Source organism: Leptodactylus fuscus, chromosome 4 (genome assembly GCF_031893055.1).
Source record: "Leptodactylus fuscus isolate aLepFus1 chromosome 4, aLepFus1.hap2, whole genome shotgun sequence".
NCBI classification, from domain to species: Eukaryota; Metazoa; Chordata; class Amphibia; order Anura; family Leptodactylidae; genus Leptodactylus; species Leptodactylus fuscus.
The window spans coordinates 69,537,929-69,563,941 of NC_134268.1; the positions used below are offsets into that span (position 1 = coordinate 69,537,929).

The 26,013-nt window shown below is 41.2% G+C and overlaps 1 protein-coding gene across 3 annotated transcripts in view; it reads left to right on the top strand.

Annotated features, from left to right (window-relative positions):
- The window catches only part of ROCK1 (Rho associated coiled-coil containing protein kinase 1), an 80,568-nt gene that overhangs the window by 26,517 nt on the left and 28,038 nt on the right, over positions 1 to 26,013 (top strand). For all 3 annotated transcript variants that reach the window (XR_012715448.1, XM_075270625.1, XM_075270626.1), the window contains exons 2-16: positions 3,010 to 3,091; positions 6,219 to 6,319; positions 7,041 to 7,178; positions 8,089 to 8,264; positions 8,444 to 8,528; positions 11,282 to 11,426; positions 11,918 to 12,056; positions 17,454 to 17,545; positions 18,640 to 18,799; positions 18,899 to 18,965; positions 19,833 to 19,921; positions 21,897 to 21,945; positions 22,137 to 22,272; positions 22,972 to 23,063; positions 24,614 to 24,860. Coding sequence is in view for 2 of the 3 variants with exons in the window: in XM_075270625.1 (XP_075126726.1) it covers positions 3,010 to 3,091; positions 6,219 to 6,319; positions 7,041 to 7,178; positions 8,089 to 8,264; positions 8,444 to 8,528; positions 11,282 to 11,426; positions 11,918 to 12,056; positions 17,454 to 17,545; positions 18,640 to 18,799; positions 18,899 to 18,965; positions 19,833 to 19,921; positions 21,897 to 21,945; positions 22,137 to 22,272; positions 22,972 to 23,063; positions 24,614 to 24,860 (1,798 nt within the window). In the remaining variant the exon portion in view is untranslated. The remainder of the gene's footprint in view (positions 1 to 3,009; positions 3,092 to 6,218; positions 6,320 to 7,040; positions 7,179 to 8,088; positions 8,265 to 8,443; positions 8,529 to 11,281; positions 11,427 to 11,917; positions 12,057 to 17,453; positions 17,546 to 18,639; positions 18,800 to 18,898; positions 18,966 to 19,832; positions 19,922 to 21,896; positions 21,946 to 22,136; positions 22,273 to 22,971; positions 23,064 to 24,613; positions 24,861 to 26,013) is intronic.

A 26,013-nucleotide genomic window follows, 5' to 3' on the forward strand; every position in this document is an offset into this window, starting at 1 on the left:
CATGCGCTGTCCGCTCTGCCGACTAGTAACGCGGTCGGGAGGAAACAGAGGCGGTGCTGGAGAGTCTTCGGATAGCATAGGAGATGCCCCTTGTGCTTTCTGAAGACTCATTTACAAATGGAAGAAAAAAAAAAAATCATAAAAAACGGCAACGCGCATGAGAATAATAAAGGTAGGAGAAGCATAGCCTGTATAAAGGTACTTCTGTCGTGGTATTTGTAGGAAAAGGTATTCTAATGCCAATGGCTGTCCGTCACATGTTTAAAGCAGACCCCTGTCCCCCAATAAGGACATTAGCAGGCACTAACCGATAATGTATCTTTTTATAACGTTTAATTCAAAACCATGGAGTAGGCAGCATCTTGAGACTGCCACAGTGCCGTACAGGTTTCCTTTGAGGGTATCTTTCTCCAGTCTTCTGATACAGCCAATCTCTGGTAACCTGTTACAAGTTATTCCTGTTTTAATAAAAACAAATATATCCAGAGCTTACCTGTAAATCAAACCTGAGGAAGTTCTAAAACCTCTGCGCACATATGATCTGGGATATAAACTATGGCCAAAAGTACCGGGGTGCTGGAGTTGGAGTTAAACCAGAATTTTTAGCCATTCCATTTTGAAGAGCTTTGGCTGGGAGGATCAGGATAGCAGTCTCCGTTCTAGTTCTATATTACTATATAAGACACTGTCCTTGGTGATGTAAGGCTTGCATGCAGCTACGGGCTCGTTCACATCTGCACCCAGTCTCCGTTCTGCAGGTTTCCGTTTCCTGCAAACAGAGGCAGGAGACGGAAACCTGCAGGACTCTTTCATACCCATTCATTTGAATGGGTTTGAAAGATGTCCGGCCGTGAGCGGTGGTGAGCGTTTTATGCTCTCCGCCGCGAAACCGCTTTTTTTCTTTTAAACCGGACACAGTCGGACATGCAGTACTCTGTCTCCAATTTAAAAAAAAAACGGTTTCGCAGCAGAGAGCATAAAACGCTCACCACCGCTCACGGCTTGACCCGGTCTGTGGTTTCCGTCTTCTTGCATGCAGAAGACTGAAACCACAGAACGGAGACCCGAGCGCTAGTGTGAACCCAGCGTACTTGGCCATGAAAAGCCATGCTATGAAGCTCTTGGAATGGGTTTTTCTGATGTTGATGCTAGATCAGGGGTGGGCATTTAATTTTCCCATGGGGCCACATGAGAAATTTAAACGGTTCTAGAGGGCTAGTTGACCTCAGTTTAATGTCCCCCCCCCCCCCCTCCATCTGCCCCAAGTTCTCTCCTCTTTCTCACACATACGGACCCTTCTCTCCTCCTTATCTTCCATCAGTCTTCACTCTCCGCAGCTTGCTCTTTCTGTGTAACACCGCACTTTCCTGTGTGGCTCCGTCCACTTAAGAGTCTTATCATAGCCTTGTCATCAAAGGTCCTTTAGCTCACATCATCAAAGGTCCTTTATCCGACTTGCCATTTGGCATCTACCTTTATACTACACCCTATGCAGGCTGGTCAGAGACAGAGGGCCAGATGTGGGCCGTACAATGCCCAGGTCTGTGGTAGATGAAGGTTGGCGCTCTGCAGGTACTGAGTCAGCAGACTGTTGGCGACTTTTATGCTTTATGTGCCTCAGCACTTGGCCATGTACTATGGTAAACGGCTACAGAGCTGAGGGCTCTGGGCGCTGAGTTGCAGTTCCTAAACGCTTCCACTTATAAGAAATACATCTCACAGTTGCCCATAGAATATCTAGGAGGGAAGCATTGTCAAAGCTGACTTGTTACACCAGTGCTGTCCTGTTACACTACCACACTGGGATTGTGAGCACCTCCTACACCTTAGTGACAGAATTGCTTGCTGTGAAGTCAGCCTGCATGACTAGGTGCTGGAACTATACGCCTGTGGTAATGGAAATGAATAGAGCACCTTAGTTCATTGATGGCTTTTATCCATATAATGTATTGTTTCCCTATTGTATCATGTCTACAAACCAAAGATTCTGAACCGCTGTAGAAGTTTGTCAACTCGGGAGGTGTTCACACGTAGGAATTTGGCACTGAATTTGACACAGAATCTGCTTGAAATCTGCCTCTCCATTCTCAATCATTTCAATGGAAGGCAGTCGCTTTTTAGCTAAAGGGGGGGAAAAAAGCATCTTGTGGATTGTGACTGGCTCAGAATTTATTAATATTCGCATGCTCAATTAGGAATTTGGGCCTGTCTAATAAAGGCTAAATACAGTGGCACTCTTCTCCAAAGTCTGATTCAAATCTAGCACCAAAATCTGCATCTTTAAAGGGGGCTTGATCAGCAAAATCATGCTGATAGAGCCCCACATATGTGTGAATAGCCTTTAAAAAGGCTATTCAGGCACCGTAAATGTTATACTAAACTACCCGGGCTCTAGGGCATTCAGGGTCCGACGTCTTCTTCATCTACTCCTCCTCTTCCTGCGATGTCCTCAGGTCCCGTCTTCCTCCGGCGCTCGCGAACTGACATTTGCTTAAAAAAATGGCCTGGGCATATGCACAGTAGCATGCTGCTTCTACTATGGCTACTACGCATGCGCCAAGGCCTTTTTTTTTTTTTAGCAAATGTCAGTTCGCGAGCGCCTGAGGAAGATGGGACCCGAGGACATCTGGAGGAAGAGAAGGCATGGATGAAGAAGACGGCGCACCCTGAATGCCCGCCCAGCGTGCACAATGTGTAAGTAGATCACATTGTTTTTTAGGGTATTATTTTAAAACTGGGGGGTAGTTTAATATAACTTTTACGGTGCCTGAATAGCCTTTTTACAGCTGTTTGTCGTGGACATGTCTTAAAATGAGCATTAGACTAAAGACACATGTTGATTCTCAGTGGAACTGGCCCGAACATTTTTAATATAAGAATATAATATCTTTACACCTTGAGCAGCTTTCTTTTAGTATGAAGGATTGTTAAATTTGCGTTATATCTGGCTTATAAATGTACATGGGGTTTCCATATCTCTGAGCTTTGTATGTTCTTTTTATCTTGCAGGATGGCTTGGACGCTATGGTGTATGACTTGGACTTCCCAGCTATGAGGAAAAACAAGAACATTGACAACTTCCTAAATCGATGTAAGAACTTTGTATTGTATTTTTTTTTTGTAAATGAAAGAAGAGGAGTCTGCAGAATGTTTTATGGAATAGTCTAAGAAGATCTTTCATACTATACATGACTGGCCTGTAGTTTCCTAGGTAAAGCTGGACTATAGATGTTGCTTAAGGCGTGGTAGTTCATGAGTAACTAGGTAAATATACTGTTGGTAAATGAGGAAACAACGTTAACGCTGAGCTAGTACTGTGCTTGGTACTATGTGGGCATAACTGACAAATTATGCCTTGAGAAGTGCGGTCCACTCTCTAGCACCAGTGTCTTAGACAATATTGCATGCTATACAGTATACACATACTTGGATTTAGACTAATGGTTAATAAGAGGACCGTGTAATTCATAATAATTTGAGCTTGTGACGAATGTTTGCCTCTTTATAAAATACATAAGTTCAGTTCCTAACCTTTTTGAGGATCTATAGTTTTGTCAGTGAATGGAAGCCTTCTTTACGTCTAGAAGATAAAAACATTACAAACCGAATGTCTAGGAGGTTACTCAGTTTTGTTTGCATTTGTTGCCATTGTAACCAATTCTCAAAATTACGTATTAGGCTTTCAAGCCTCCTAGATGTTAAAGGGTTTGTCCAAGTATTAAAGAGGCTGGAGGTGTAGAATGAAGCATACTCTCCTGCTACCTGTGCTCTGTCAGTCCATTCAATGGTCTCACGGCAGACAGGGATTGATAATATCACTCACGTACATAACTGGGTTTCTTACCAGTGTCTGCTGAGGCCACGGATAGGTCTCAGTATAATGTGGGACATGGGACTTCCAATAATAAGCTGTTGGGAATAGGTGAGTGTGCTTAGATTGTATTTTTTTTATTCATTACACCTTCTCTAGCCTCATTGAGAATACATTTTGAAAATGGTAATGGACTCCATGGTTACTGACTACAAATAAACCCTGTAGTCAGAAGCTGCAGTAATGCCTGAAAAAAAAAGTCCAATAATACGCCTGATGCTGAGTTCACACCAGCGTCCGGGTCTCCGTTCTGAGGTTTCCGTCTTCTGCATGCAGAAGACGGAAACCTGTCAGACAGAGTCAGGCTGTGAGCGCTGGTGAGCATTTTGTGCTCTCCGCGGTGAAACCGTTTTTTTTTTAAACTGGACACAAAGTCCTGCATGTCCGACTTTGTGTCCGGTTAAAAAAAACCCCCTGTTTTGCAGCGGAGAGCACAAAACGCTTACCAGCACTCACAGCCAGACACTTTTCAAACCCATTCATTTGAATGGGTTTGAAAAATGACAGCAGGTTTCCGTCTCCTGCCCAGTTTCATGCAGGAAACAGAAACCTGCAGAACGGAGACCCCGGGGCGCAGATGTGAACGAGCCCTGAGACTCTGCTCATGGACACTGCCCATGCTGAAACCCACAGCTAGTATTGGACCCTGCGCCACACCTGCTTTCCTGGCAGTAGTCTGGATCACCTTAAACTAGAGCGAATGAGACCTATTCTCATTGGACGCATGATCAGGCCCAGACAGGTATATAGAAGTACTAGGAATATTCTGGGTCTGAGAGAAATGAGGTGAGGAAAGCGGCCATCGTGCTGCCGCCTCGGGTGCACACTGGGGTTTTCAGTGACGGTAATTGATTACAGCTTCAGGTAACATGTTCCCTGCCATTGGCAGAAAATGGGCTAACTAAAGCCATAATCGAACAATGTCACAGAAAGCAATGAGTTGCAAAAAGACAAAAGGAATGGGAAATATATAGGAAGCTTCTTATACCTCTACCTTCAGTTCCATTTACTTTTTCAACAAAAAACGCGGTTTCCTCAATGTGGGGCCTCAGCCTTAAACAATGAGTCCTGTAGAGGGAGGACAGGTATTGGAAGAATAGCGAGTAATTTTCAGTAATAAGAAGTGTTACCACCTTTCATGCTTTGCTTGCACTGATTCATAGGAAACATTTGAGGTTCACTTTAAGACGTGACTGTATTTTGGCTGTGTAGGCGAGGTTGTATAATACTTAACAGTTTCTGACACTTTGTCAGTCGGATCTTCTTTTGGAGTTACTCCTCTCTTGAGGAACTGTTTTGTTTTAATGTCACTTTTGTGAAACTTTAAAGGAATCCTTGTTTTTTTGCCAGGCTGAGATGATTGAGCAAGTTCTTAAAAATCTGATAAGTTGCATATTTTGAAAGGGGGGGGGGGAAACCCTTGAATGTAATTTGTGGTGTTCTTTCTATTAAGCTCCAGCGGTTCAGTTTTTAATAGTGCTCTGTTTGGAGAACACTAGCATTCTCAACTTTTTCCATGCAATCTCATGCCAGTGTTGACCCTTGTGGATTAAAATAGCCTTTTTCAACCATGACCAAATTTGGAGCTGAACGATCTGCCCACTGGGAATCTGTAAATGTATTCTAGTTTCTGGAGTGACAGCTCTACACAAATTACTTATTCCCATTGCATGGTTTATGTTAAAGCCTATTTTTTTCAATGATAAAAATATGAATGTTGTAGGGCTGGGTGTCTTATAACCTAAATCTCAGTTAATCGGACTCTTCACCTTAATTACAATCTATGGTGACTAGGCCGTGCCCCTTTCAGTTTGTGTGTATGTGTTGGAGAACTTTGCGAGATTTGTCTCCAAATTGTTAAACAGGCGGTTTCATTTGGACCAAACCAAAACTTCTGTTATAATCTGGGGTCTCTTCAAACCCTCCAAGTATTATAAGCAGAGTCCCAGGGGCAATCCTAAATATCAGCGCTTCTCACCTCTCCTGGGCTTTGGTGAGCTCCCTGTTCTCTTTGGCACTTCTGACATCAGGGACTGCCTCAGCAATCGCATGGCGTTGTGACACTGCGGAAACGCAACAGTCTCTGACGGCAGTCAGACTACCGAAAGAGAAAATGGAGTTGCATCAGAGCACCAAAGTTTGCTCGCCTCCCCTGGGTCTCTGCTTATAATACTCTGGGGTCAGAATTGACCCCAGAGTGTGGCAATTTTTAGTCACACGTGTTTGGTCCCAACTAAACTGCAGGAGGAACCTCAGGAATATTTTAATAACTGAAATAATGTAGTGCTTAAAAATAGCATGTACAGTGAGGAAACATTTTTATTTTAGTCTTGCTTTTTATTTCCAGATAAAGATACAATCAGTAAAATTCGGGATTTACGGATGAAGGCTGAAGACTATGAAGTGGTTAAAGTCATTGGCAGAGGCGCGTTTGGTGAAGTCCAACTGGTAGGTTTTTTTTTTTTTGGTTTTTTTTGCCTGCACCATAGGAACATGGCACTTTTATACAACTTTCAACCTGAAACTCCACATGGTGCAAATGCTGCAATTTGGCAGCAGCATTTTACAATCCCTGCAGGGTGGATGGCATTCTAGCAAATCCCATCGACACTGCAGCGGAAATGCTGCGACTTCCCAATCTGTTGCGTTTTTGAAAACCTCAATGTGTCAGTTGGTATAGAAGGGCTTGCCATGCAGTATACTCCTCCTCACCTGAACTGGTTGGTGTAATTATTATTATTTATTTTATTATATTACACTATGTATGGTTAAGATTCCTTTTAAACGGAGTCTGCCGGCACAAATTTATGACATTAATGTAATCGTAGTGCCTTGTAGAGCTTCTGACACAATTTTCAAAGTGTAAATTGGGTGATGAGGGCTTTAGGGTCAGCTTGGGTTTGTCAGCACTGCAGATTACTACCTGGAGCTGCCTCAGAGGTCTGCATTTGCACTGCTTCTCTATACACGGTGTACAGACTGCCAAAGATGGCGGAGTACAGTTAATTCCAATTGACATTCATGGAATTCATAAAAATTGGATAATTTTATGTCTTATAGTTGTACCTCGAATTATTATTATTATTATTATTATTATTATTATTTATTATTATTATTTATTCTTCACTATTGGGTTATACATCTGATGGAATGACTCTTGTTTTTAAAGGTGAGACACAAATCTTCTAGAAAAGTCTATGCTATGAAGCTTCTAAGCAAGCTGGAAATGATAAAGCGATCAGATTCTGCTTTCTTCTGGGAAGAAAGAGATATTATGGCGTTCGCCAACAGTCCTTGGGTTGTGCAGGTTTGTTGGACACACAATAATTTATTTTCTTTGGTACTAAAATTTTATTATTACATCTCTTTAATAAAACTGTTAAGGAGCAATATGTCTGAATGTGTGCATAAAATAAATGACTGTCAGCCGGTTGTCACTACTTCTAAGTATAACTAGACAAATCTGTTGGCCTTTGCTTTCCATATCTTATATCTGTAACCTTGCTATATGTCCTTTTTAGTATATACTTGGGTATCCTTTCCGTATACAGGGCTGTCAATAGACTGCACACCTATGTATGCAATATGTGCATAATATGTCTATTGGTAATGTATTGTACAAAACCCCTTTCCAGTTCATTTTATTTTTCCCTTGTGCCTATATACAGAATTTTTACACTGAGAACATTGTGCTCTCTGCAGTCACATCTGAATATACTGTACATTACGGAGTAGGACAACATGTACGGAGTACTATCATATCTGTTGTATCTGAGGCCTACTTATGTGGGGAGGGGGGTTGTCCTAAGAGAATAATGGAAAAGCATAGTGTGAACTATTTACTGCCATTTTGGGTCTGTGCCAGACTAGAGGTGTTGATATATCTTCTTGATGTCACCTCTGCTGATGTCTCCATCCAACCCCACCCTCCCATTTCACTGCCAAGGCACAATTTTGGGAAGTGTGTGTGTGTGTGTGTGTGTGTGTCTGGTAAAACAACTCCTTTTTAGTTTTTATATTTAATACTTTGCAAGTACTTTCAGCGAGCTGATTAATCCATATTTCTAGACTACCGGGAACAGAACTTATCCCAATTATGGTGTATAATATGTTTTTATTGCCGATATTTTCACATGTCTGCGCATACTGAATTCTTTTTTTATTTTTTGAAATTTTTGTAGCAAGAAATGTAACCTGTATTTTTCCTGTGTGTGCAGCTATTTTATGCTTTTCAAGATGATCGGTATCTTTATATGGTAATGGAGTACATGCCAGGGGGAGACCTGGTAAATTTAATGAGCAACTATGATGTACCGGAGAAGTGGGCACGTTTCTATACAGCTGAAGTGGTTTTAGCCTTAGATGCCATTCATTCAATGGGCTTCATTCATAGGTAAGTTCAGGAAAGCTCTTCACAGTTGCATCAAGGGGTTACGGTCAGCGGCTTATTTTTATATGAAAAAAAGTGTATGTGTAAATTTGTGTGTATATAAAAATGTAAAAAAAATGAATAAAAAATACATTGTATGTAATATTTATCTTGAAGCTAGTGAGTGGTTTTCTGTCTTGCAGGGATGTGAAGCCTGACAACATGCTGCTGGATAAGGGTGGCCATCTAAAACTTGCTGATTTTGGTACTTGTATGAAGATGAACTCGGTAAGATGAATAGATGGTCCAATGTATTTGTTAGGCCTCGTTCACACTGGGCACGGGACTGCGTATTTTGGTCCTGATTCTGATGCTGGAAGCCACGTCAAAATAGGACAAAAATGTGCCTGCCATGACTATCGCGACTTCCAACAGTCACGACTTCCTGCTCCAGAGTAGGTCCAAATGAATAGGCCTAATCCGGAGGGTGCTGCCGCGAGGCGGACGCCGGGGCTGACTCAGCCGCGGAATCCGCTTGAAGAAAAGGCAGCTCGCTTCTTTTTTCCATGAGCCGGAACATACCGCTCACGGAAAAAAGGAAACTAGAGTTCTACATAGACCTCTATTGTGAGGGGGCGGATTCAGAGGTGGATTTGGCATCAGAATCTGCCCCCTCTTGCCCCATGTGAACAAGCCCTTAGTTTACGTTGGGTAAATATCTGTAGTTTTGAGCAATTGAAGTGCTCAGTAACTTCTATGGCCACCATTATAGCTGCCTCTGTCATAAACTAATATATGCCCCTGCTCTTATCTTGTAGTATGACTAGGTATATTTGCCATATAAAAGTCTGGGAACCTAGGTGACATCAGCAGTGGGAGTAGAAATGGTGACGTGTTGGTTCTCACTTATTACTTTAAGATATAATTAGAGGTGACTTGTCATCTCTCCTTAAATGTCTTAGCAAATGCTTCTATTCACCAATGAACAATGGTGCTGGAACATTGAAATTTTCACTGTTTCCCTTCCTGGAAATGTGGAAATAAACCAGTAACTGGATGTTGCCGTTCACTTGTTAGTAGGGCCAGTTGCTACACTCTTAGGGTGCATTCACACTGAGTAAACGCTAGCTTATTCTGAACGTAAAACACGTTCAGAATAAGCGGCGTCTAAAGCAGCTCCATTCATTTCTATGGGAGCGGGGATACGAGCGCTCCCCATAGAAATGAATGGGCTGCTTCTTTCACTCCGTGCAGTCCCATTGAAGTGAATGGGGAGTGCCGGCGTGTACGCTCCGGCATGAGCAGAGCTTGCCGTATACGCCGGCACTCCCCATTCACTTCAATGGGACTGCACGGAGTGAAAGAAGCAGCCCATTCATTTCTATGGGGAGCGCTCGTATCCCCGCTCCCATAGAAATGAATGGAGCTGCTTTAGACGCCGCTTATTCTGAACGTGTTTTACGTTCAGAATAAGCTAGCGTTTACTCAGTGTGAATGCACCCTTAGACATGCAGTCATTGCTCACAGGTTATAGACTTGTGCTATTGACTAGGAAAATGTCCACTGTCCTTTGATGTTCCTCTGTTGTTTCTCCTGGAACTTAACAGTCCAGAGCTCTAAGGGTATGTTCAAACTGATCATTTTTGCAAGCTGAAAAAATTCTCCTTCAGGAATCATAACTGTTTTGATAAATTTTTATTCTACACATTTGCACCCCTTCATGGTGTGGTTTTTTTTTTTTTTTTTTTTTTTTTTTTTTTTTTTTTTTTTTTTCTTTGTATCGGTTTGTTTCACATGAGCGACAACTGACAAGGCAGTAGTTAAATATCTGACAATAGGCTAATTGTAATAGACACGGTAAAGACATCATATGCCCACTTTGCGGTAAAATGAATGGGTTTGAAAAATGACTGCAAGTTTCCGTCTCCTGCCCAGTTTCGTGCAGGAAACGGAAACTTGCAGAACGGAGACCCCGGGCGCAGATGTGAACGAGCCCTAAGGGGATTAACCCCTTCGACATCCGCCGTAATAGTACGGCGCATGTCGGGTGTGTAACCCCTCCGGCGCCACGGTCAAAGGCGCCTGAGGCGCCATTTTCCCGGCGGCGCATGGGCGCCGCCATTTTGCCGGTGATCGCCGGCTCCTGGAGCATGCTCCAGGGCCAACGTCATGTTGCCATTACAGCCGGGAGCCTTGTTAAAGGCTCCCGGACGGTCTGCAGACTTTCTTTTGCAGGCTGATCTATGCAGTGAACGCCGTAAAACCAAAGCCCGTAAGAAAGTCGCAGAAATGCATTTTTTTTCTTCAAATCCACCCCATTCTGAATTTTTTTTTTTTTTTTTTCCTGCTTCCCAGTACATTCTACAGAATAATTAATGGTGGCATCATGAAGAAAAATTTGTCCCGCAAAAATTAAGACCTCATATGGCTCTGGGAGCGGAGAAATAAAAGTTACGGGGTTTAGAAGGAGGGGAGTCAAAAACGAAAATCAAAAAATGCCATCAGTGGGAAAGGGTTAAAAGTAGAAAATTGTAAACGGAGAAGAGATAAGGGCATTTGCTACCGTATATGTCCTTCTCTCTACTCTGTCCTCTAGTCAAGTCTTCTCCGAGAGTAAAAGAAAAAAATATCTAAAGCAAACGAACAGCGTTTGCTATCAGCATAAAAAGGTGTCAGTTTGCAATCAGTATGTGCATCAGTCCGTCTTTCATCTCAAACTGGATTCAAACGGACTGATCACCTAAGCATGCGTGGACCAAGCCTCAGTCAGGTATCGGCACGAGACTCATTCCTGATTAGGTTCATTCATTTGGGCCCAATCCAGAGTGCCGAGGTGGGATGCCCGTGCCCTGCATCCATTTTCCGCCGTGTGAACTTACCCCTAGAATCCCATCCACCTTGCTGTGATCGTAAAACGCTGCAGTGGTCTTTTCCATGTGGCCCCAGAAAGCCTTAGAAAGTCTTTGCTTTGTTGCTGTCTCTTCCCTCTGGTGGTTTTGGCTTGTGTGGTGATCTAGTAATGTATTTCCTCTTATACACAGGAAGGAATGGTACGATGCGACACTGCTGTAGGAACTCCTGACTACATTTCCCCTGAAGTATTAAAATCGCAGGGGGGTGACGGTTACTATGGACGAGAATGTGATTGGTGGTCTGTAGGGGTGTTCCTATATGAAATGCTTGTTGGTAAGTTACTTGAGATATATATCATCATCATTTAGTAGAATGTACTACATAGGCAATTTCTTTTCCCATGTTAGGCCGGGGCTTCATGGGATGTTAACGCCGCGATTTTTGCCATGGAAAAAATTGTGACGTTCTACAGTAAGGGCAAAGTGGATGGGATTCTAGCGAATCCCATGCCCACTTTGTGGAAAAAAGCCATGATGCGGACAGCATGTCAATTATACCTACGGAAACGCTGGCAGTTTCCCCGTAAGTATAATTGTAACAGAGGAAAACTCCGTAGACTTTGTCTAAATCGCTGCAGGAATAACCGCATGCGTTGTTGCCCTGTTTTTTCCGCAGTGCTTTTTTTTTTTATTGTGGAATGTCCTATGGGGCCTTAGCTTTAAGACTATTTTGCTTCAACATTTCCTATTCAGAATAAATGCATCTGATTTTGATACATTGGTATGTGGTCAGTCAGTGGAAATGTTGTGTTTCTGTTTTTGCAGGAGATACTCCCTTCTATGCAGACTCACTAGTTGGTACATATAGCAAGATCATGAATCACAAAAACTCGCTTACATTCCCAGAGGACAGTGACATTTCAAAAGAGGCGAAAAACTTGATCTGTGCATTCCTCACTGACAGGTAAGGTTTTCTTCAATAATTCTTTGTTAGAGGGGTGTTCCTATTTGACATTTAAAGAGGACCTTTCATGGTCCAGGGCACAGGCAGTTCTGTATACTGCTGGAAAGCCGACAGTGCGCTGAATTCAGCGCACTATCGGCTTTCCCGATCTGTGCCCCGGGTGAAGAGCTAGCGGTGCTGGTACAGTAGCCCTTCACAGTCAGAAGGGCATTTCTGACAGTTTGTCAGGGACATCCTTCACAGCAGCGCCTATCGCGCTGTACAGTGTGAGCGGGGAGGAACTCCCCCCTCCCTCTGCTCACAGTGCTCGTCCATAGACGAGTATTATCAGGATGGGAGGGGGCATTCCTCCCCGCTCACACAGCACAGTGCTATAGGCGCTGCTGTGAAGAAGGACGTTCCTGAGAGACTGTCAGAAACGCCCTTCTGACTGTGAAGGGCTACTGTACCAGCACCACTAGCTCTTCACCCGGGGCACAGACAGTGTGCTGAATTCAGCACACTGTCGGCTTTCCAGCAGTATATAAAACTGCCTGTGCTCCAAACCATGAAAGGTCCTCTTTAAACACGGTATAGGTCAGAAATACACAATAGATATGGTTCCCACCTCTAAGGACTGCATCTATCTTGATCCTGTAGCCACTCTGGATAGACAGATGGCTTTGCATGCATCAGTCTTTCCATTCATGTCCTGTTCAGCTAATTTTCAGACGCCCATAGAAGTGAATGAATAGACTTGCACATGCGTTGACCTCTGAATTCTGCGTAACTGCGAGAAAATTGATGAGGAATCTTTTGCACATTTATGATTAAATTTTGTGGATATTCGTGTTAGTTTTGAAATGCTCCTTTAAATTCTGCTTGTCCAACATCTGTAATTCAAAGGTTAAAAAAAAATTCAGACTGAGATGTAGAACTATTAGAATTGGGATCTTTTTATCTATTGGTTTGTATGCAGATGAATATTGTCTAGGTCTTCATGGAATGTCAAAAATTCAGAACCTAAGGCTTGTGGTAGACATGAGTGTTTATCTGCAGGTCATTGGCAGATGTAGCTAATCTTGGTTACATACGCTGTTAATTTCTTTGTGGAACATCAGATTTGTGCAGGTAAATATTCTGGGCATGCTTAAGTGTTAAAAGGTTGCTCCAACTATTACTTGTTAAAAAAAAAATATATATATATATATATATATATATATATATATATATATATATATTAATATATTATATAATTTTATTATGATTGCACTTTTTCACACGTTATTTCTCCTGACTTTGCTACAGGATGGCTTATTAGTATGTGGTCTGGGAGGAACAAATATAATATATATATATATATATATATATATATATATATATATCTACACACACGCACTACCTCTATACTAGCAGCTTCTGGCACTCAGAGACTTGGGGAATAGCTTATCTATGTCAGACCCCAGCAGATCACATACTGTTGACTTATCCTGTGAATAGGACATGCAAATGAAAAATTAAATTCTGTCTTGAACAATTCCTTTTAAGATAATTGTCACATTACTCTTAAACATTAAGGCAAGGTGTTTCCCTGGCCTGATGAATCATGGCTTATTACATTGTTTATATCACATCTGATATTATCCTAATTATCAAATAGTGGTTTAAGGAGAAAATCTAATTTGTCTGAGTTTGTGCAGAAGGACTAGACCACTTTATAGAAGTGTGCCCTCTATATTAACAAAAGCCACTTTCCCACTGTATAGTATTGAAATGACTTAATATCTCTTCCACTGCAGAAAGTACCTGTATTGCCAGTTGTCATGAGACTGAAGAACAAAGGGTTGAGGAGTGTTAGGGCTTGTGACTTTCTAGTGCCACTTTTACCTACTTTACACCTAGACTAAAGTAGATGCTGAAATGTACTTGCAATAAAGTATTTTGTGGTTCTTTTTTGCTATGTAGAAACAGCAAAAATGATGAAAGGCAAGCTGAGTGGATCCAGTACTATGCAACAGTGTGTTGTCTGGTTTCAGTAATTGGGTAAGCAGGGCCCACGTGGTGGCATACAGCAGTGCTTTGGAAGCGGCACCCACTGGCTAGTTTTTGCTTGGTATATTTGTGGTCGTCTTGTTGAGGGAATCCCTCTAAAGCTGGAGTTTCCAGGCAGTGAGGGATTTGTTCTGCTACAGAGCAGCTTGTAAATCATTCTCATGGCCTGAACATCTCAGTGAACTTAGTTTATGGTATGTCATAAATGCATCAGAAGTGTTCTGTGTGCACGATCTGAAGGCTGTGGATCTTACAGGTTTGCTTTTAGTGTGAGTGTGTATGTGGGGGGGTAAGATGCAGCAAATGTGAGCTGAAAAGTGGCAAATCATGGCTTGGAATAAATCTGTGTTTTATTCTACGTCCTGTAAATTGCAAAATCTAGTAAATGAGCAGTAGAAATGGTCCGTGCTCCCAGCACTGTAGTGGAAAGCCTTATAAGGCAGCAGGCAGGATGACTTGTAGAGGCTGATAAAATCATATATATATATATTCTAGGGTTTGCAAGCAGCATTGAATGCATTTAAAATCACTGTCTGGTGCTGTCATTTTTTATCTAAATAAAGCAAGTTGTGAGTATATGTAAGCCATGAAAAAGAACTGACAAGTGCCTTTGTAAGGAAATGTTTGCAGTCTGCGATTGTGTATGAAAATTGTGAAGGGTTATGTGTTGGAATTTCATTGAATTAATCTCTGCAAAAATGAAGAGTCTCTTGTGTAGTCTGACTTGTAGCTTTTATACGATTTTCTTAATGGACATATAGAACATGGACCAGTATAGCCAATATCCGTCTAAACGGGGGTGTGCACATGGAGAACAAATCTTATTTACCCTCCAGACACTTATTTTGGTTCTGCTATTTTTTAGGGTGTTCTGCTTTGTTGGTTTATGATGCCTTCTTGTGGGTATTAAAGGTTTTTGTTTGGGGGGTCTAGGAGATCGACATGAGATGTCTTAATGTCCACTTGCTACTCAAAGATGGGTTTAAGGATCTATATTTTCTCAGATAAATGCATGTTCCATATTCTGTGGGTATGCCATAACGTCTCAGATGTAAAAACCCCTGTAAGGTATACCCCTTTAAGGTGCTTCCCACAGCACACCCTCATCATTACTCCTTGTGGCTGTGTGAAGAGCCACATAAAAATGCCACTTGCAACAGTTTTTGGCACAAGCCGCATTTGTGGCAAATTTACACCAAATAAGCGACTTAAAGGCAATAGTAGATCTCCCTTAATGAGTCTACAGGGTTGGCTTTTGTCTTAGAGAACCTTTTACCACCTTCAACAAGTCCCATTTCTTAGCATCATTTATTAGTCTCTTCTCCATTGATTCTGAGCTCTGACACTGGCTGCCTCTGACTGGAGCTCTGTCACACCGCCCACCCATCACAACTGTCAATGCTTAAATAACACGTCAGGCATCAAAAATAAATGCGCTCATTGCTCGGGAATGGTGGATGCTTGATAGAAATTTCCAACTGTGCTGTAACCTGTGCTGCAGCACCTATTAATGGATGCTAAGAACTTGATTTGGTAAAGGAGGTGAAAAAGTCTGTCTAAAAATTGCTACAAGCCCTTACTGCAGCTCCAATCTGCTGATAGATCCTTCATGGACATACAGTGCATCTCAGCAGTCTTATTTTGTCCTGGGAGTCTCACTGCTCTTACATTGAAGTAGCCCCTTCTTTACTCTTGATGTTTCTTAGGCCTCTTGTTATAGTTCCGGCTATAAAAAAAAAAAAAAAAATAAATATCACTATACAGATATATTTATCCTTTATTTACCTCTATTATAGTTGTCTTTACCACTTCGTCTGTAACATGTCAACTGTGACCTGACGGCTACTTTAGGAAGAGATTTGTCCATAAGGAGCAGAGCCATTTCTTCAGTAAACACTGTTATGGTCTTGGAGAACCCATCATACTGAGATTGTAGTCCGCTCTGCATGCAGGATATTATAGGGCAGGAGGAGCCGATGAATATGTAGTTTGGTTATACTGAAGGTGTGTGGTTTTTTTTTTTTTTTTTTTTTTTTTTTTTAAACCATTTATTATGGCTGACAAGTTATTCTGGAACTTGCTTAACACCGCTATATATGTCAGCTCCTCCTGCTGTATAAGATGACGCATTCTTGTAAATAAAATGATCCTTAAATTCTAAATAGAGCTCCCATAAAACTCTTTATTCTCTGACCCATGAGAGAGGCTTATTATGTATATTGTAGTTCAGGTAATCTTCTTTATGGTGATCATATTTGTGAGATATTCACTCTGTCTGGGCCACAGAAAAAACCTTTTCATCTGACCTCACTTCTTATGTGTGGATAGGAAGTCTCTCTCCAGTAACTTCTATGTGAGTCTCAGGAATAAATGGAATAACTGACTTCCGCTCCACACATAAGATGTCGGGGAATCTCATAGCTGGTAACTTGACAGAGCTGTAACCCAGGAGAGGGTAGATCATTCACAAATACCGCCACCGATGACATTACCTGTATGACTTACATCATGTACCTTTTCTCACCGGCCAGAGTAACTTTTTTTTTTTTTTTTTTCCCTGAGGGAGTTCTACTTTAAATACAACTTTCAATAAACTTTACACAGCCACATCATAAGTTTGTCCTATTTCTTTCTTGGTGACATCACTTGTCTGGACGATGTGCTACACTGCTCACTATGGCGAATCTGTCTGTGGCTCTAGTCCCATGACCAAAGATCGCCGGGTTACCTTGCGACTCTTTCACTCATGTCTCATAGGGTGATGCTCTTGCGAGCAGTCCTATTGTGTGAATTGGCTTGCTACTCCTGTAAAGCCTCATTTTGCCTGTACTTGAACCATACAGTTTGTAAAGTGCTGCAGAATATGTTGGCGCTATATACATAAAATATATTTATTATATTATATTGTTAGTGAATGGAGTCTCATTGCACCCCTGAATGTATTGGATCTTTAAGTTGGAAAGAAATTGCTCAGTGTCTGATCGCTTTGCTACTAGAAGTAATTTTTGTAGCACCTGCTGGTCGCAATACATCTCCATTCACTGACCAAACTGTGTGTGGTTCTGAATGCCCGAACAGCTGTACTATTTGCTAACTTGCCACATATTACTGTGTCTATGGACCTAATCAACCTTTTGTCTTTTCAGGGTTTGTTATATCCATAGACTATGTTTAGGATCGGCCATCTATAATAGATTGAAGGGGCAAACAGAAAGGCCTCCATCAAACTGATCAGTGGTGGGGTCTGACTCTCAGACCCCACCAGTCTGCTATTGATGGCCTATATGCAATGTTAATCAGATTCTACTTTCAGACTGGCTCCTAAATACAAGCATATTTTTATTAGGTTTGTTTTGTCACTTACAGGGAAGTTCGGCTAGGACGGAATGGGGTTGAAGAAATTAAAAGACACCTTTTCTTCAAAAATGACCAATGGGCATGGGAGACTCTCAGAGATAGTAAGTTCATTGTCAGTGAAGATGGTGCTGAATGGAGCTCCTATATAATTTTTGAAGGTCTTTATTCTTAAAAGTTTTTGTTCTTATCTATTGGGGTTTATGACCTACTGTTGTATTGTGAAAAGGAAAAGCAGAACCGAAATCTAGGTAGGTTACAAGATTGATATATTGCCCTTGAGAACTGTTTGGCTATCAGGAGCTTTGGGGCCCCACTCTGGCAAAATGAGTGGCCCCCTCTCCTCCTCGATATGTCTTAGTTTCCTGTACACACACACACACACACACACACACACACACACACACACACACACACACACACACACACACACACACACACACACACACACTGTGTATATTATGCTCCCAAGGCTTGACCCCAGAGTAAGTTGGGGAGGTGGGTGAAAATAACACCTTCCTTGCCTCACTACTCCTGTGCATTTTCATGGTGTCATCTGCAGTCACTTTGCATCATCTTCAGGTGTCTTGTGACGTTATGATCCCTTGAGGCTAAACATAGGCCTCAGTGGACACTTGGTGATTGTGATTTAGGCTTCAACAGCGCCCCCGGGGGTTCTTGACGTCACAAGAGGCCTGACAAAGATGTCAGGAACATTGGCAGACTCTCAAGAGAGGTGAATATAACTAACTGTTATTTTAACTCCCACCCTCCCCCAGCACCCAAAGCTAAAAGCTGTTCAGTGCTCTGCTACAGATTTGGTGGCTGAGCTTATATCAGCCACCATATCGGGACTGTGTAGTGCTGTTATCCCTGATGGCTTGGCGTTGTGACACACAGTTTGGGAGTCGCTGGTCAATCACATGCTTTACTAATTTTGTATGTACTTGATTCCCGAAAGCTCTGTTTCTGACCAGGTCTTGAATTTCCTATTTTACTCCATCTCCTCCTTTCTGCGTTGCCATCAATGCTAAAAGGCCTCAGCAGAGCAGCACAAGGACAGCTAGAGCCAGTGCCATCTCTGGCTTCTAGGAAGATGGTGGAATTTTTCCTATGTGTTCTCTGTATAAATAAGCTAACATGTCTAACCTCATCACCATCATGAGGACCATTTTGATTTGTTCCATTTTCTTCTTAGCTGTGGCTCCAGTGGTACCAGATTTAACAAGTGACATTGATACAAGTAACTTTGATGATTTGGAGGAAGATAAAGGCGATGAGGAAACATTCCCAATACCTAAAGCATTTGTGGGGAACCAGCTTCCTTTTGTAGGATTCACATATTACAGTAACCGACAGTAAGTTCCTGTTGCCATTCTAGCTGAATAATCTGTGTGCATAGTAGGTTTGTGTCAAGTTTCTATCTTCTCTTACTACTCATTGATTTTATCTTCCAGGTATTTATCTGACCCTGCTTCAAGTGCTGATGACAATAGATCTAGTTCCAAAGTAGATAAAAACCTGGTATGTCCTCATGCTTGTATGTGAATTCTAGATAAAAGCATCGTGGTTCATTGCTCTGCATATTCAGCAATGTACACCTGTGATCTGAACAGAAAACATATTTGCATTATCTATAAATTAGTTGTTTCTGCCAATTGCCCTGACTACATTCATTTAATGTCAATTTAATCTGAATATTTGTTTAACCACCCTCCACCTTTTTTTTTTTTTTTTTTTTCCTCCCCAAGAAATCCTTGATTTTTAATCCTTTTGCTCATTCATTGTTTGGAATGGCCACATCATTATTATATGATCTGATCATGCTATGGCCATTCCAGACCTTATGGATTATTTCAATAATCCATTTTGTTTTTTTAGTTAGTCATAGTGACTTTTTTATATTTTTACCTTTCTTGCTGATTTTTGCCTAAAAGACAATTCATACATTTAAATTTCATAAAGCTTCTGTGAGAAACTCTATTCCACATGGTAAATGCTGTTGCCCTTCTCACATGGCAAGAGCTGTCGCATTGAGCTAGATTCTGAGAGCGAGATGCAATTGTTCATCATCTGCCTTTGTACAGAAGTGAATATTTCATGCAGATTACCCAGATGAGGATAACTATTGTTGTGGATAAACTGGTAGCTGAAACACTGAACAGTAACCAAAAAATAACAAAAAGAAACTGTTGGTTGAGGAATTTAAAGGGACGGTTTTTATAAATTGTATAATTCAATACAACATATTTCTAAGCATATCCCAATGTTTTGTCAAGGCAATAAACTAAAAATTAGATTGAGGGTTGCAAATTTTCTTCTTGGAGGGCTCCTACATGTATTGCATATTGTTCACTTTATGGTCATTAATAAACATCTGTACGTGTTCAGGTGGAGAACCTGCAGAAGAGCATATATCAGCTGGAGGAGCAGTTACACAATGAGATGCAGCTAAAGGATGAGATGGAACAGAAGTGCAGGTGAACTATGCTTCCTATTCTGTGGTCCTTTTAGCCTACAGCTTGGCACAGCCTGAATTTCCAAACCATTAATTTCCAAGTATCACTTATGTATGCTGTGCCTGGGCATGTTGGATTACTTAGTTTGTCAGCAGTTTCCACTCTTATAAATGGCTGACAGTGCAAATATATAGGTGAGATGTAAAGCAGTGAAAACCTACATACATTAAATGGCTCAAACCAATATGACTAAGGAAGTTTTATCTAACAGACAAAATTGACAAATTGACAAAATTCAGCAAGTCGAGAAGGACTCCAAATGAAAGGAGGTTTGGATAAAATCTTAACTTTTAATTAGACCATAAAACTGGATATATTGCAATACAAAATTTTGTGGGGAAAAAAAAAAGCATAAAAATCACTTATTCGTTTCGGGGGTCTAAGACCCCTTAGTCATAGCAAACACTTTGTCTTTTAAGTGTTTCTCACTAAGTGTGTGCTCTTTTTGTCACTAAATTTTGTATTTCCATATATCCAGTTTTATGGTCTAATTAAAGATTAAGTTTTTATCCCAACCTCCTTTTATTTGGAGGCCTTCTTGGTTTGCTGGATTTTGGGATATTTTTTTTCCTGTTTGAATACAACTTTTTCCAAGCCGAGGAAATAAGATTCCGAGCACTGAAGGCTGAATGCTTTCATTGGGACAATTTTCAATTTGAAGTTGGGCTGTAGTTTATATCTCTATTTCCCATGTAGAAGTATACTTATTATTCCAGTACCAACAAAACTTTTTTTCTAGAATTTTATTTAGTATTTGCTTCTTCTTACGCTAGGTTCACACCTGCGTTCAGCTGTCCGTTCTGTGGTTTCCGTCTTCTGCATGCCAGAAGACGAAAACCACAGACCGGGTGCGGCGGTGAGCGTTTTATGCTCTCCGCCGCAAAACTTTTTTTTTTTTTTAAATCCGGACACAGAGTACTGCATGTCCGACTCTGTGTCCGGATTATAAAACCCGGTTTCGCGGCGGAGAGCATAAAACGCTCACGGCCGGACATCTTTCTCTGAGAGAGACTCCTGCAGGTTTCCGTCTCCTGCTCTGTTTTATGCAGGAAACGGAAACCTGAAGTACGGAGTGCCGGGCGCAGATGTGAACGAGCCCTTAGTTGTTGTTGTCAATCAACTTTACGCCAGTTAGGGGCTGATCAGGGGTGTTTCTGACCACTTATCCTTAATCACAGTATTGGTGCTGTCATCCTGCTTGGCCACCATCACCAGTGGTTACTGATGGTTTGGGTACCATGTTATAGAGTCTTAAGGGTTAGTGCACTTGGAGTTTTTTGGTGCTGATTTAGACACTGAATCCGCCTCCAAATCAGCCTCCAAAGAAGCCTCTCAATAGAGTTCTATTAGGAGGCTTTTTTTTTTTTTTTTTTTTGGAGGTGTCAAAATCAGCGCCAAAAAGCTGTGCGCACTGACCCCAAGTCCTGGGTTGACTTCCCTCTAGTTAAATCTTCATTTGTGATGCTGTCTGGGCCTACTGGGGGCAGTGATATGAATGAGGGCTGGGGTGAGTTTAGTCAACTTTTATTCAGATACCGATCTCCTCCCCTCCCATGGCTCGCCACTACCTCCAGCTGTGACATTCTTTTGTGGCTCAATTTGGCTCCCTCACCCCAGATTTGGGCTTCTCTGAAAACAGAGCATCTCTTTGAACTTCAGACCATCCCAAAGCTTTATTGCATGGGGACCCGTAAGATGAAGAGCCTGTCCCATTGAAAAAAAAAAAAAGCTAACCTCTGTGGACTACATAGACTATAATGGGGTTCATCAGGTTTTCCATTCAAGACTTTTTTTTTTTCTCTCTCTCTCTCCTGATTTCGGACTGAATCTACAGATGTGAACCTAACCTTAGTTTGTTTTTCTCTTTGAATTTTGTTACATGGCAAACTTCATGTGGTTTAATATATTCATTTTTTTTTCTGTTCCAATGATAAAGGATGAACAACATTAAACTAGACAAGATAATGAAGGAACTGGATGAAGAAGTAAGACTCTTTTGATTTATATATTTTTTTTGAAGCTTAGCATGCGTAACTATGTTCTTTCAATGTTTTTCATAGTTTTCCTGGCTGGAAGTCACATGTTCATTCATGCAACTGATAGGCAGAAAAATGCTCATACCAGCTAAAAATACATCATTATGTAAGATGCAATCATTCACGGTTTATAACTTTAGGGTAATCAAAGAAAGAACTTGGAATCGGTCGTGTCTCAAATTGAGAAGGAAAAGATGATGCTACAGCACCGAGTGAATGAATACCAAAGAAAGGCAGAGCAGGAGAACGAAAAGCGGAGGAATGTAGAAAACGAAGGCAAGTTAATAATTAGTTACTCAACCTAATGTTGGTGGGCATGTGGTCTGTATCAGAGGTCTGAGCTGGGTAATTAGGAGTTAAAATTGGAGGAGGGGATTGTGTAATCACATTTGGACCTGATTACCATCTAAAAAGGTTAAAGTTCAGAGTCCTTTTAATCTGCCATATATAAATGAAGATTGATTGTATGCTAAATGATCTTGTATGTAGAAAGGCAGAATTAAAGGCTTTTATACAAGATTAAAGTATCTAGTCCATAGGTTATTTTGTATCTAGCATAAAGTATGCTTCTATACGTGTATCATCCCTCCTCATCCTGTCACTAAGCAGTAGTATTGGGTACATAGTGTACTGAACGTGCCCATGTTTCTTGCTGAACTATTGGATATCAGTACGGACTGTCAGTAGTAGTTTTATCAGCAATGGCGTTCCCCCAATATCTGATGTTGATCTAATATGTTGTAGACACCCATCTGCTCCCTTAATGTCAGAAAGCCTAGTTAGATGTGTGGTGGGGGATTTGATGGCAGTGTATAGATTTTATGCCGTTCCCCCACAGTTATATTTACCGGGGTTAATGTTAGGAGGTTGTGCTTACAGCAGAAGCCATATTGCTTATGTCAGACATTATATATATATTATATGCAAATAGAATGGGGTGCAAGGATGATCGTTTTTCTTTACACTTTCACACAGTGTCAACATTAAAAGACCAATTAGAAGATTTAAGGAAAATCAGTCAGAATTCTCAGATGACAAATGATAAGATAGCACAGTTACAAAAGCAAGTAAGTATTCATTTTAAAATTAATGTTGAGAACCTAAAAATTGAACACAATTATTTTTTTTTCAATGTTTATCATTTTCAATGTCTTTTTGCCACCAAAGACCGATGGAAAAACTATTCTCTTTGGTTATGGCCATAATGTATCTGTATGCGTCCTTTAATATCAATAGTTGCACATGTGGTTTGGTCTGATCCTTCATCAGTTTAAGGGCTAGACGGAGCTGTTACGAAGTACAAAATGCTAAATGCCATACATGCTGTGATTCTCCTGGTTTAATTTGGTGTTTTTCTTTTTTTTAAATCCGCTCTCACATTCAAAAGATATGTTTTTTGGAAGATTATGTGTGAACTATGGGTGCATTCACACTGAGTAAACGCTAGCTTATTCTGAACGTAAAACACGTTCAGAATAAGCGGCGTCTAAAGCAGCTCCATTCATTTCTATGGGAGCGGGGATACGAGCGCTCCCCATAGAAATGAATGGGCTGCTTCTTTCACTCCGTGCAGTCCCATTGAAGTGAATGGGGAGTGCCGGCGTGTACGCTCCGGCATGAGCAGAGCTTGCCGTATACGCCGGCACTCCCCATTCACTTCAATGGGACTGCACGGAGTGAAAGAAGCAGCCCATTCATTTCTATGGGGAGCGCTCGTATCCCCGCTCCCATAGAAATGAATGGAGCTGCTTTAGACGCCGCTTATTCTGAACGTGTTTTACGTTCAGAATAAGCTAGCGTTTACTCAGTGTGAATGCACCCTATCCCTGATTTCTCTGAGACTCAAACGGTTCCCGCCCTCATGGAGGATCAGAGTTCACATATAACCTCTCAGGGTCCGTATCTTTTGAATAGGAGGATGGATTTTAGGCCAGGGTTCTACAGGACGGAAACGCCGCGATTTGCCCACAGTGGAAACGCCATGGAAAAAAATTGCAGTGTTTTACAGTAAGGGCAAAGTGGATGTGATTCTAGCGAATCCCATGCCCACTTTGTGGTAAAAACAGCAAACTTGTTCAGGGACACGGCAAGAATCACAGTGATGTATAGCATTTAGCATTTTGTACTTGGTGACATGCCCTCCTTAAGGTTTAACTTTGATCTGGTTGTAAATCGGCTTGAGACTTGAGACATTAAGCTACATTTTGCTCGGCTTTGGTTTTTAAAGAAAAAAACAAAAAACCCTCTTTAAAATCAACAAAAAGCACACATTTTTTTTTTTCAGTCTGTTGCCTGCCTCAGGTTAAAATGCATTTCAGAATAGATTAGAGAAAGGCAGGAGAAGAAGGCTAATGGATTAGGTAAGACATGGCATTCTACAGTTTATATTGTAGTGCTTATACATATAGCTGTAGCCAAATGAAGCAAATTTTTCAATTAAATGCAGTTTAAAAGACAAATCTGAAATGCATGAAATAAAAAACTTTATAGAATTTTTTTTTTTTGATTGGCTGCCAAACTTCTAGTTTGTAGTTTTGCCCGCTTCTATTTTCTCTGGTCAGATCTATGAACTTGGCTAATAGTAATTATGGGGGATTTTTTTTTTTTTTTTTTTAAGTTGGAAGAAGCCAATGATTTCTTAAGAACAGAGTCGGACACGGCTGTAAGACTGAGGAAGGGTCAGAATGAGATGAGTAAGACGATTTCACAATTGGAAGCGCTTAATCGGGAGTTACAGGACAGGTGTCGGCTCTTGGAAAGTGCCAAACTGCAAGTGGAAAAGGATTTCTTTCAGCTACAGGCAGCCTTGGATTCCGAGAGAAGGGACAGGAATCAAGGATCAGAGCTTATTGGAGATCTACAAGGTAAACAAATGTCTTTATTTGATTTTTCTAACTGGGTTCTCTGGGATTAAAAAGGTAGCCACAAGGTAGAGAATTGTGTGGCTAGGACAAGCCATTTTGTTACTTTAATACGGTGATACTAAGAGTAGATTGTGTTCACGCTCTAAAGCCCAAATTAGTACAATTGGTATGAGACGGCTCAGACAACCGCAGAATCTAGTGTGTGTGCAAAATGGATTCTGATCTTTAATGGTGGATGGGGTGAACTTTAACCCCTAAACAACCCAGGAAGTAATAGTACGTCATTGGTTGTACACGGTGGATGCCGACACTGATCGCAGCAGTTAACTTTAGATGCTGCAGCTAATCGTGACCTTTTACCAATCGTTGCCCTCTGGTGATCGGTTGCCATGACAGCCGGGAGCCTATCGAGGCCTCCCAGGCTTGTTGTTGTCATAATTCTACTACATGGTACCATAGGCAACGTACAATAGAAATGAATGGATTTTACTATACCCTGCAATAAATTAGTATTCCAGTGAATAGTATGAGAAAACTTACTAAAATTGATACAAATGGGTACAATGTGCCACAAAGTAAAGTGTAGTTAGAGAATAGGAGAGTGTGCCTATCCAAACAGGACGTTTAATAATATAAACTTTATTGTTGTAATTTAAAATAACCCCCAAAAGAACAAAGAAAAAAATCCCAATTAAAATCAAAGGTAATACTCTTGTTGCGGAGATATGCTAATTGCCAGAACAGCAAAATTTAGCACAGGGTTACCCTTCAAAACAATAGGACAGGCAGTAAGTGTAAACCCATTAGTTTTGTCAGGAAATCTTCCTAGGGCTATTATTCACACCTATCCTTTGCACTAGAGCAAAACTCCGCTTACGGATAGTTAAGAAGAAACCCACTGGAGCGCTACACTGATCTGATATATACTGCTCAATAAATCATTAAGGGTTCTGGATGTCAGTCCAAGGTTTATAACTAAATTTGCTAATTCCAGCAATTGAAACGCGTTGGTAATCTTTGTTTTTTCTATTGTTGCTGAAATTGGCAAGTGTCCAGCAAAGGAATATAAGGTGGAGAAGAGGCACAAGCTAGCATCCTGCACAGTAGCACTCCAACTGCTCTTGGGGTCCCATCTGCCCTATGTGGACTATCC